Source organism: Antechinus flavipes, chromosome 3, assembly GCF_016432865.1.
Source record: "Antechinus flavipes isolate AdamAnt ecotype Samford, QLD, Australia chromosome 3, AdamAnt_v2, whole genome shotgun sequence".
Classification (NCBI taxonomy): domain Eukaryota; kingdom Metazoa; phylum Chordata; class Mammalia; order Dasyuromorphia; family Dasyuridae; genus Antechinus; species Antechinus flavipes.
In genome coordinates, this window is record NC_067400.1 from 89,031,828 (window position 1) to 89,044,382 (window position 12,555).

Here is a 12,555-nt window from a genome sequence, read left to right on the forward strand (position 1 = left end):
AATCCAAGGTTATGATTAGATCCGTGCTTTAAGACCATGAAAATACAATGAGCATGAATTAGAGGAGAAAGAAATTTGATACCAGGAGACTAATAAGGAAAAACAATCTGTCTGCTGGGGCAAGTAACAAAATTTTGGTCTTAGGGAACTGCTCAGCAATGAAAAAACTATAAATAAGAGTACAAAGGGTTGGAGATTGGAGGGTAGGGGAATAGCAATAATAGACAAAGAGGACAGTATAGCTCGTCTACTTTTTTATAGAAATCATTCATTTTGTGGGAAAATCTGCCTTTATTCAAATGTATAAGATTAGTCCAACTACACCAACTGGTGCAGAACTAAGTGACATGCAGAATGATGGCAGAATCCTGGATCACATGGGAGGGCCTTAGGGGTCATCTAGCCTGGCCTACTCATTTTACAGAAGAAGATACTGAGCTGTGGACATGTGACTTAATTAGGGCCACAGAGGCAGGATTCAAACCTGCCATCTTTGATTTTCAGTTCAGCATTCTTCCCATTGTACTACACTGCCTCCTAGTGGACAAAATTTGCATTTCCCCCCAAATATTTCAAAAGTTAACCACTCCTCACTACTTTAATAAAATGCTGACTTGGACCAAGTATTTCCTGGGCTTAAAAATATATAGTTATTAGTCAACTTTTCAAATAAAAGTAGGAATTTACTCAGATTCTAAAAGAATATGGTGATTGAACACTGGCCATAAAACAGGGTGAACTGAACCATCAAAAAACAAACATCTAATTGCTCATAGAACTGTGCTAGATGTTCTAGAAAGGCAAATCCATGTAATCACAGCATAAAAGGTTACCACCTCATAGGGATGTATACATAGATCAGAAACCTAAAGAGAATCAGAAAGCAGTAATTTGTAAATGAGCAAAAAATCAACATCAATTCTACTGATAAAAATCATGGGGAATATTTAGCACATTTTATAGGTGGGAAACAAGGGTTAAGTACCTAATCAGCAGAATTAGGAAGAATGGAGAACAGCTTCTCTAGAACTAGTCTACATCTACTAGAATAGACATCTTAGAAATACACACATGAAATGTGTCTTTGCCTAAACAACATAATTATAGGGCAAAGAAGATTAAGACAATAGCAACAAGGAAGAACCAAATAGAATGGGGGGGGAGGAGGGGAGTGCCTAATATTGGTTTTCAACCTTGAACTTAAGTTCAGATAAGAAGTGGGAAGATTCAGGATCTAGAGTGTCTATGGACCACCAGTTACCAATCTCCAAATTCTTTCTGATTTTGTTTCAATGCATATGACTGTTTTGCAGTTTTTTCTTAGCTTTCCCTGCCTAGGCTATTTTACATCTTTTTTTTTTTCCCCTACCCACATCACTTTAAGTGATTCAACATCTCCACAGATCTCTTTCCTGAGGGAAACATAATAAAGCCACTAGGCCTTTCTGATAACCAGAAATAACTACAAAATAAACCTTAATAGAAAAACTGAATGACATACTTTCCCCATTCTTAATCCTAAAAAAATCTGACTTCCATTTTTTAAATTTTAAAACATTTCTTGCAATTATGATTAAATGTGTCTTCTTTTATGTCTTAAGAGAATCACAACATTCTTACAGACTATGTTTTAAACAAAATATTCTGACATTTTCTTCTTGCCAAGTTGTTTTCTCAGGTGTTCAATAAGGCATGTGATAAGGGATGTAACTCTCTCAGGCTTTGGTAAGGGGATATGATAGTCACGGCAATTTATGGAAGTTTTAAAGAAGAATAGACATTGTAATGCATTTTTTGTGTAGCTTGAATTAGGTCGGTGATTTTGGAAAACAATTTAGAAATATATCCAAATGTTACTAAACTATACATATCATTATAGATGCCACTATTGGGCATATATCCTCAAAGAAAAAGAGAAAAGGAATCACATGAACAAAAAGAAGTATGGAGTCACATGAAGATATATTCATGGGGGGAAAGGCAGATAATTTAGCTGCCTTGAATTCAATGTTGGAGACCAATACCTTAAACATCATATTCATATGATGTAACTTATGGCATAACTAAATTGAAAAGAGAGAGCTTCTTCACATCATGGTTTTAATATCATCTCAAAGTAGCAATCAATTATTTCACTCTAGTATAAGTTTAAAGCATCTGTTATACCTTAGCATCTGAAGTCACATTTGTCAGAAGGCAAGAAAGAATATGTAACAATACTCCCTCAAAGCAACAAATAAGACCTTTTTTTTTTTGCGTTTTTTTCCCCTAGCCTATATTTCTCCTCATTCTCCTAGATCTTTAGAAATGGGATGGGTACTTAGATCAGCAGTGTCAAACTCAACAGAAATGAATGGCTGTGGGCCATCTATTATCTTAGGAAATCACAAAAATAACATTTATATTTTATTATATTTTTATCCAATTTGTTAAAATTTCCCAATTACATTTTAATCTAATTTGGACTGCTCTTGGGTAGCATATGGCAGGCCACAAGACAAGTTTTACACTTCTAACTTAGATGACCATCAATTAGTTACCTTTCCCATGTTTTTTAAAGACAGAAAATCCATACAAATACCACTGGTTTCTAGTTAATAGAAAAGTTTAACCACTTAGTAAATAACCAAAACCAAATCCAATAGAATCTTGAAGTTCCTGGAGAAGTTAGGAGATTAAAGACTTAAAAAAAAAAAAAAAAAAAAAAAAAAAAACTTTGTCCTATAAGATAGAATAAAAATTATGAATTATTACAAAAAGTATTTTTTGAAATGTTTATTTAAGCCACTGCGAAAATAAAGACAATTGAGTGCAACCAGAGTTCATCACTTGGAAACTGAACATAACATGAAATTACTAAATAGCAAAAAATGCCACTGTTACAAAATACAAGACTGAGTTACATAAAGAGTTACTGTTTTTAGGATATATCTGACTCATTAAACTAAGGTTGTGAATTACTGTACCACTGCACAATTAACAAAAATAGCAAATTCAATTAATATTAAATACTATTTAAACCTAACAATGAACTTATAGAACTATAACATCACCTATACAAAAGGAATGTACACAAATATTACAAAACATAATGAGAGTAGATAATACTGTATCTGTCTCTTCAAAACAAAAATACAGCAAATGTTTGAAAAAGTTTCTTGCTGACTTTTGTATATTTACTTTTTCCATCCAAAAGAAAAAACAGCAAAGAAACAAACAAAAAAAATTTTTTTGCCTTTTAGTACTAATCATTATCAATATCCACTAATTTCTATAAACTTCTTGTGCTGGTGACAGGATTTGTAATTTTTCTTGTTTTTCCACACTCAAAGGATGGACAAATAGCTCCTTATTTCCATCATCCTTTTCCCTTTCCTTTTCTCTTCCCTACCCTCCCTTTCACAAAAAGATACAAGAAAGTTACCTTAGAAAATTGCAAATTTTGAAGTATAATGGGTTGAATTAATGACAATATCAGATATTGAAAAATAATTTTTGCTTAACCAGCACCCAAAATACACATTTTTGAGATAATACTTTCTTCCAACTACAAAGTTTAGTTCCAATTCCTTCAAGGCCACATGAATAAACTACTCATTTTTATGTTACTAACATGGCACATTTCATAAGCAATTTAAACCCTTCTCAGCAGCAAAATAAAACTCATTATTTAGGCTAAACTAAAGCTTTACAGATAATTTACTTAAATGTTGCAAGCATTTTAAAAATAAAGACACTATCTATTCCATCAGACTTTTCTTGACAACGAGATTTCATCTTTTTCTCTATTCCTTAACGAAGCTTGATATGGTTTGTGAAGGAATCATCTGTAAAACAAAGAATCTTAAAATAAATCAGATACAAATGTTAAACATACCAAAAATATGACAATTTTTTTTGTGAAAGTGACTATCTAAAAAAAAATCAAATCTTAGCACATACTTTAATCAATCTGAAAATAAAGATGTACTAAGGCATATCTCATTTTATCTTCAGTTTTTTTAAATTTTTATTTTTTATACTTTTTGCAATGGCTCGAGATGAAAGTGATTTACAAAAAATTCAACATAAGTCACAATTTTAAACAGGTCAGAACATGTTATTACATTTCATCAGAATTAAAATCCCTACAAATTGGAAATTTTATGAAATTACAACATCAAGCAGTTTTTGTCACTAAAAATGTCAATGACAGCTGTCCAAACAGAATTAAAGCAAATGAACTGAAATATCACTGGAAAAATCACACACACACACATACACACACACACACTCACACACACACACACACAGCCATCTTTGAGAAAAATTATTTTGAACTATGGGATTGATTGAATATACTGTTTGAACTCTTATTTTCTCTTTACAAAAAAAAAAAAAAAACTTTAATGCTTACGATGACATCTATATTAAAATGACTTCTATGTCACTATCCTGATATGATATGAAATTTCCATTATTAGTAATCATATTTATTAACAATATGTACTTCTATAATGAATCTCTGAATTCTGTAATGTTCCAAAGAACTATGAGGGAGACGAAAAGATAAGCAGAATCTAATCTTTTAAACCAAGAATTACTGAGAAAACTACAAAAATCTCTGTGTTTGCAAAGACTTGCAAAATAATTAGTTATATAGCCACTTCAGAATAAAACAATTCAAAATTTTGGTTTCCTGCTGATTGATGATGCATGTTAACTGCAATGACAATTTTTTAAAAAACAGACATGAAAAACACAAGCTAAAATCTAATATGCAATTAAACTACATTATAGTTAATAGGAGAAAACAATCCTAATATTTATAGCAGCCCACTATGTGTCATTTCATTGTCTGAAAAAGTAGTAAAAATTCTGCCTGACTCCTGCATTTCTCAAACCAATTAAAATGAAACTTCAAGATGAAATAACAGAAATGGCAAAGGTCTAGTCTATTCTGGCAGTTTTCCTATATAAGACAATCTCAAAGTTTACCACAAAACTTCAAAAGGTATTCAAATACTTTTTAGCACTTTTCTTAAAAAAAAAAAAAAGAGAGAGAGAGAGAGAGAGAACGAGAACTCCACTGCAACAATAATACTATTAACAATGTAATATGAGAAAATGCCATGCCTTTTATTCTGTTCATAATTGATGCTCAGGAATAAACACAACAAAAAAAGAAGTACTCACAATACAGTATTTGTTGAAGGCCTCTTAGCTATTAGTAAAGTGGAAGCTAAATTAAAAACTTTTGATGTCATATGACATAGATCTCCTAATCTCTAACTTGTATCAACTTCCAGTTTATAAAGACAATAGGAAACATTTCATCCAAAGGGTTGGTGAAATTATGTTGTATTAAAAAAGAATATAATTTTTAAATTTTTTTTAAAAGGCCACCACCATATTTGTTGGAATTTGGGAAAGTCTTATCTCTTCTTAAAAAAAACCTGATATCAGTTGTAGAGCTATTGTAAAATCTGTCAATCAACCATATAACTGTGTCTCTCTATGCAAAGCATGTTTGCTTTAGCACTGTCTTTCAATTTATATAATCTCTATTTTCAGTATGACATTATAAGGTAAAACTGGAAATTTAATAAGAGAAATCAAAACTCATCTCATTGTGATGTCAGATTATTTAAAGCACCTTTATAATGTTCAACAGTGAGTTCTCCCTAAGATACAAATAAAATAAAATGAAATCTTATCATTTGCAAAGCCAAGGGGATGTTTACTTACTTATACTTTCTCTCACATATACACTTTCACTCCAACATAAACTGGCAAAATTGGCAAATAACATGTTTTACTTGATCAAAGATTATGAAATCTATCACTTCTGGTGTTTGTAGCAACTTTAAAATTTTAATGTATCTGCTCTTCAATAAATTATGTTGTTCTGTTTCAAGCAGTTACAGTAGGAAGTTTGATAGTATTTTAACTATGAAAAATAAACTGTGATTTAAAAAGATTGGCCAAATGACAAATTTTTCCAGAAGAAAAAACTAGCCTCAATCTTATTGACAAGTGGTGTCAAATTAGTCATTAATACTATTTTTTTTTTCCCAAAGGGGCACATATGTTGCAAAATTGTAGCAGGTAAAAGTGTTATAAATTTTATTAGCTGGCTAAATTCTATTAACAGCCATCTCAGTAATAAAAGAGTATTCAATAAATCACAAATGCAGTTTTTAGCAGCACTATTGGACACAATGAAAAACCTGCAAGACAAAGTCAAGCTTCATCATCCAGACTTTCCTTCATATACCAATTTCTCACTCTGAATACAACACATGGATAGAAGAATAAATGAAGATAATATTCCAATACAGATTACAAAGATATGAACTAGATTATCATAATGTATATCGATATATCACAAATAACTCAAAAAAGGTTATTTATTCACTTTCAACTATGCTAACAATGTTAATGTTTGCTAGTTACATTTTATCCTGCATACATATCTTTTCACTCAAAAAGAGGAATAAAATGTACAGTGGCTGGATTTGTTTTATGCATTTTCCAAGATCCAACAAAACAGAGGTTTGCATCTCTCCTCATCAGAAGCCTTCTCCATCATTTCATAATATTTAAGAACTGCCTGCAAGAGGTCTCCCACTTTCCATTCTTTCTCCCGTACTCTTTTTGAAAGCTTTAAAAAAAAAAAAAAGAAAACAATTAACCAAAAATCCAATAATTATGAAATATTCTAAAAACACATTTTTTTTTTATTACTAAGAACCCCACTATGATGCATTACTCAATATCAACTAAGTTTCCCTCAAGTCACACCCTTTTCCTTGCTGGTCGCTAGAAGGTAAGGCCCTGTGCCTTATATGGAGACACAACTACAAATATCTGGCACTTCAAAAATTGGTACAAAGGCTTCATAGAACAGCAAATTCTCATTCTAAAGAACTGTCACATGCTCAATTAAATACAAGAAATCATAATAAAAACTGCCAAATTTTAATAAAGACATGGGGATCTTCCTTTCATAACAATGTGGGTGTGAGAGAGAACACCTGATGTTCAATTGAAATATGATTTTCCAATTTAGGAAACTTCCATGATTAGGTGTAAAGTAATAAAAATCCAATTCCACATTGTCTTTGTTTTCATTTCTACTGGAGGAAAGTTTAAAAATCTGCTGAGTGAGAGTCTTTTGAAACCTAATCACTGAAGCAAAGTGTTTATAGGCCACCACTCTATTTTAATAAACAGGATTCCATTCTTTTTTCCATACAAACTAAGTCAGATTGGTAAAAGGAGAATTTTTAGAGATAAGCCTCAGAACAGTCTTTCTTAGTTATTGATGGGGCTGCTCTTTAAAAGTTCTCAGGGATTTACCTACTGTTACCACTATTCATTCTCTCTGCCCCAGGAAAGAAGAAAGAAAGGAAACAAACATTTATTAGGAGTCTCCTATGAGCCAGACACTGTGCTAAGCACTTTACAAGAATTACTTCATTTGATTCTTACAATTCTAGAGGCAGGAACCATTATCACCTTTCCACCACAATTGCAGAAACTGGCAGACAGTTCAGTGACTTGCCTAGAACCACACAGCTACCTAAGTGTATGAAGCTATATGTGAATATAGGTCCCCCTAATTCCAGGCAAAGTGCTCTACCTATAGCACCTCCTAACTGCCTCTAAGCCACCCATCTCGTTCCTATTTTTTCAACATAACCCTAACAGTCCTACACAAATGTCAAAAATTGAAAAATGTAAAATATTATAAACAAGAACTGTTTTTAAAAAGCATATTGATATGTGCATATTTAATCACAAATTTGTTTTATTAATCATTATTTTTAACTTTCTGTGGGTATTCACCTATTTTTTTGATTTATCTTTTTATACAATGCTTTCCTACACAGCTATATGAGCACTGTAAATATACACTACATTTTTATCCTTCCCATTTTTCTTTCTTGATGCCATCAAAATATACAGATATCAAAAATGAAATACATTTATGATGTTAAACATCCTATTTAATTATTGCTATTAAGTACTATTAAAATAACAAATACTTTAAACCAAGAAATATAAGAAATAGACAAGCAAAGAAAATGATGTTATAGGTATTAAAACCCATGAATACTACCATTTTTTCCGGCTGAATGTGTCAAGGAAATTCCACACCAAAACTCATTCAGTATGACTGCTATATAGGTTGTTGTTGTTTTTTTTTTTAATTTCACTTATACTTAAAATGCTGATGAAAGGAAACTGATTGTTAACAATAGATGGGCAAAGCAAATAAAAATCACCCCTCTTAAAAGTTAGCATGCAAATTATGTGAAAGCTGTTAAGCCCTTGAAGTTTGGTCTTGATGAATTTTTACTAACCCAACAGTCAATTTGTTTCAGTTAACTTGGAGCTGTATCAAAAGGTAATGAAAGAGAGACAAATTATTAACCACTGAATCATTTTAGAAGTTTGTTCAACATATCCTAAAACAAAGCAGGTTTGATATTTAAAATGGATTATATTTTCCCCATTATTCCTGAATTTTTTTGCATGAAAATTTGTAATTTTATAACTTATTTTAATTACTTACTCTTTCTAACAGGACTTGGTCTATATATCTGTATGTGTGTGTGTGTGTGTGTGTGTGTGTGTGTGTGTGTGTACACAAGCACCTATGTCCATACTTATGCATGTGTATATATACACTTAAAATTACTTCTTTGAGTGGTACATGTATCTTCTATCCTAGTTGATCACAAGAAAGGCAAAGGCAAAGATACTAATTCTTTAAAAACTAAGCATTCTCAAAACCTCCACACCTCCACAGACCTTTATACCTATTAACTCTGACTTAAGTATGTCTGATATTTTTTAAATTCCTAAATTATAACTTTATTGTAATGAAAAATAATTTACTGCCACACTGTAATCATAAACAATAAACTTTTCCACTAAACAGCAAAATTAATTGGTTTTGAATTACTTGGGGAAAAAATGACACACACAAAAAAGAAGTATTTTCTAAAAGATAAAAACAGTCAACCTAGAATGCAAGGTCTATAATATCAAAACATGCTTCAATAGCACAGGAAGTTGACAAAATTTGATCATGAAGATAGTGATATTCAAATGGGACTTCAAGTAAGGCAATGAATATACCATAATATTCAAAATTCCACTACTAATGAGATAAACTATAAAGCTAATGGCTTCAACATAAACTCATCAGATTGACCCAAGTCCTGCCATCTACATCATTAATTTATCACCGATTCAAACGTTAATGGTATTCTTGATAAATAAAATTCAAAAAATAGATCATATTTCTTCATTAAAAGAACTGAAGATTCTGTTTAGAATATGTCCACAAACTATATAAAATAAGATTAAAAGGATGAATTACTATAATTCTCAAACAGAAAATTTACTATAATTCTAAAACACCTAACTGTAGTTAACTTAAGCTCCTTGACTCTTTTCATAGTGAACCTAGCTGAGATATAGAGTTATAAGACACCTTTACCAAAATATGACAATAGAGAATCAATGGATGGATAATACTGACAAAGTGTGCATATCTCTTAACAGTACTCACCAGCATGAATTCTTTCTTTGCAGAGTCATGAAAATAAAGTTGTTCCACATCTGCCTCTGAGGCAGCAAGCCATTGAAGAGCAAGCCTCAGTTGAGGATCCACAACACATGGAGCCATATCAATATTTACTATTAATAGTTTCTTCCCAATTTCCTCCAAACCTAATATTTAAAACAAAACAATCAAAAGGTGAAACACATCAACCAAACTCAAATCACTAAATTTTCCAAATATTGATAATAAGGTTCTATTTCCTATGATTTTAAAAAAATGATGGGAATCTATTTTTAATTGTACCACAAAAGTGTAAATCTCACAAATGATAACATTTCTTTAACGCTAGCAGAAAATTTAACATTATACATGTCTTCTGCTACACATTTATAAACATATACTTTTGAAGTTTTAAATAGGTTGTCTAGAATGCTATGAATGATATAACCAATGTCTAAAAGCTACAACTCTAAGTCATATAAGTCAAAGAAAAAAATGTCACCAAATGTCCTAATTTTTTAGAAAATGAATTTGAAATACATATAACACATATATATTACATATATGTATATATGAATTTTAAACAACCACATTATCTGGTGTTTCAAATAGGCTTAAATTAGGTAAAACAAACTATTTTTATTCACAGAGCATTCTGAATACACAGAACAATTATTTATACAACTAGTAAATAAATTAATTACATATTGAAGGAGGGAAGAGAAAATGCCCAGGAACTTAACATCCTAGAATAAAAACACTCAGCAATATTTTATCCAAGAATCTGAAAATACATATTTTAAATTGACTGAGTAAAAATTAAGTCCAATTAAATTCCACTAACTAGTTCACCTTGGAAAAATCATTTAATATGAGTAGGCCAGTAACCTCATATGTAAAATGAAAAGATGTGGGGTTAGTTTGTTTCCACCTCTAAATGTTACAATGTTAAATACACAGTGATATATACACATACACATCATGAACACAGTCAGGATTTTAGTGTTACATGGGACCTCAGAGATTATCTAGTCTTAATTTCATAAATGAGGAAAATGAAACTCTGTGGATTATGAACTGCCTAAAATTGAACCAAGAGAGTATTACTTAATGAAGTAATAATCTAAATTTAGTACTTAAATATCAAAAATTGATGAGTATGCAACAGGACTAGAGCTCAATATCTCTTGGTCTCCATTCTTGGATTTTTTCCCCATTAAATCAGACTGAAGACCAAACAAATAAACAAATAACTAGACAAAAATAATCAGGGTCTAACAGATGTGACAGACTCTCTAACTTGATTACAACAGTTACAAAGAAGGGGGAGAAAAGTATAAAAGAAATATAAAAACTATTACTGTTTTAATAAGACTTACTATATATAAAATCTTAATTAACTAGAATATAATAAAAATAATCAATTGGAAAATTTCTGTCAAGTCTATATAAAAAGAGAAACAACTCTCTCTCACCACATATATACAAACTACTTTAAAAGATTTAAGAAAAAATATTATACAACTTGGCTCAGAAATAATAAAGTATGGTTCAGAAAAAATAAATAAGAAATAATAAATTATCTATTCTACTATACTATCAAAACTGACATTTACAATGTCACACACTAAATGTTACACAGACACACACTAAAAGATCCTCAAAGAAAAACTCAATTATGTTCATTGTATTTATAATCTAAGACAAGAAATAGATTTTTAAATACTTTCAATAATGATTAAACTCAAAAAGTTTTCTGATTAATTGTCACTCCTAAATTTCAACAAATTAAGATACCCAATTCCCTATACAATAGACATACAGAAGGCATTAGAGTAGGAGTTTGTGAAGGAGTATAATAACTCACATTTGTATTGCATTTCTTTCTCCAGTTACATAACACAATTATACAGTCCCTGTTATCCGTGATCACACAGCTAATAAGAATTATTGCCAGGATTCACACCCAGGTCAAACTCCAGCAACTCCTCTGATAATAGGACTCTTTACCCAAGTCAATAACTCCCCAAAATTGTTTCTGTTTCTGCCAGTGTTGATATTCACCCAAATGTTTGATCCCTGGATTTCCTCACAACAGTGTATCTTTCTTAGTATACGATCCAACTTAGTGGCCAATCAATACCACAACTTATAGCCACTTCCCATACTGTTGCTTCTTAACAAGGACTAGAGTCATACCCTAGTCACAAATTTATAAGCTGTAAGGTTTTTTAGCTATAAAGTCTTAATGATACCTTTAAGATCAAATCTAACTCCCTGTATTAGGATATTCAGGTGACCCTGCTTGTGAGCTCTACTTCTGCAAACAGATATAAACAGCTTTTCTTGGACTTTGTTTCCTGTGAATTTCTGGTTGTGTCTGCTATTCTTCTTTCTATACAGTACTCTATGGTGTTTAACCCTTTTGATTAAATTTGCCAGACAAGTAGTTTTATTTTTCCTTTATCACAGTAGGAATGAAAAAAAAAAAATATATATATATATATATATACACACACATTTATATAGGCTGACATGAAAATGTAATTAACGCTTCAAAAAGTTATACTCCAAAACTATAACAAAAAATGGCTCATTTACCTGAAAAGATAGCACTCCTCCACAAAAGTAGCATCAAGTATCCATAGAACATGGGTTATATAAGTAAAATAAATATGTTGATTACTTTCTAAAATAAAAGTGTATGGAGGAATGGAGGAATTAAGCTAGGTAAACATTTTTGCTATCATTTATAAGCTGAAATTCTTAAGTTGGAAGGAAACTAGTCTATTACATTTTTATCTTTTGATTAAACATAAAAGACCAAGCTAACATTATGCCACAATTATAATAAAATATTATGCTTCTGTGGTAGATTTTTAGAATTTGGGGGAAATTCCCACAGTTTGAACAAAATATTATGTGAACTATGATTACACTTAAAAGAAAATCAAATAAATCTCATAATTATTTTAGGGTATATAATATTTTATTAT

The 12,555-nt window shown here is 30.8% G+C and overlaps 1 protein-coding gene across 2 annotated transcripts in view; it reads right to left on the reverse strand.

Moving 5' to 3' along the window:
- Positions 1-5,097: 5,097 nt before the first annotated feature.
- AKAP11 (A-kinase anchoring protein 11) overlaps positions 5,098-12,555 on the reverse strand; it is a 77,102-nt gene continuing 69,644 nt past the window's right edge. For both annotated transcript variants that reach the window (XM_051983868.1, XM_051983867.1), the window contains 2 exons: positions 9,566-9,726; positions 5,098-6,643 (listed from right to left, as the gene is read on the reverse strand). In XM_051983868.1, the coding sequence (XP_051839828.1) occupies positions 6,503-6,643; positions 9,566-9,726 (302 nt within the window). In that variant the 3' untranslated portion in view covers positions 5,098-6,502. The remainder of the gene's footprint in view (positions 6,644-9,565; positions 9,727-12,555) is intronic.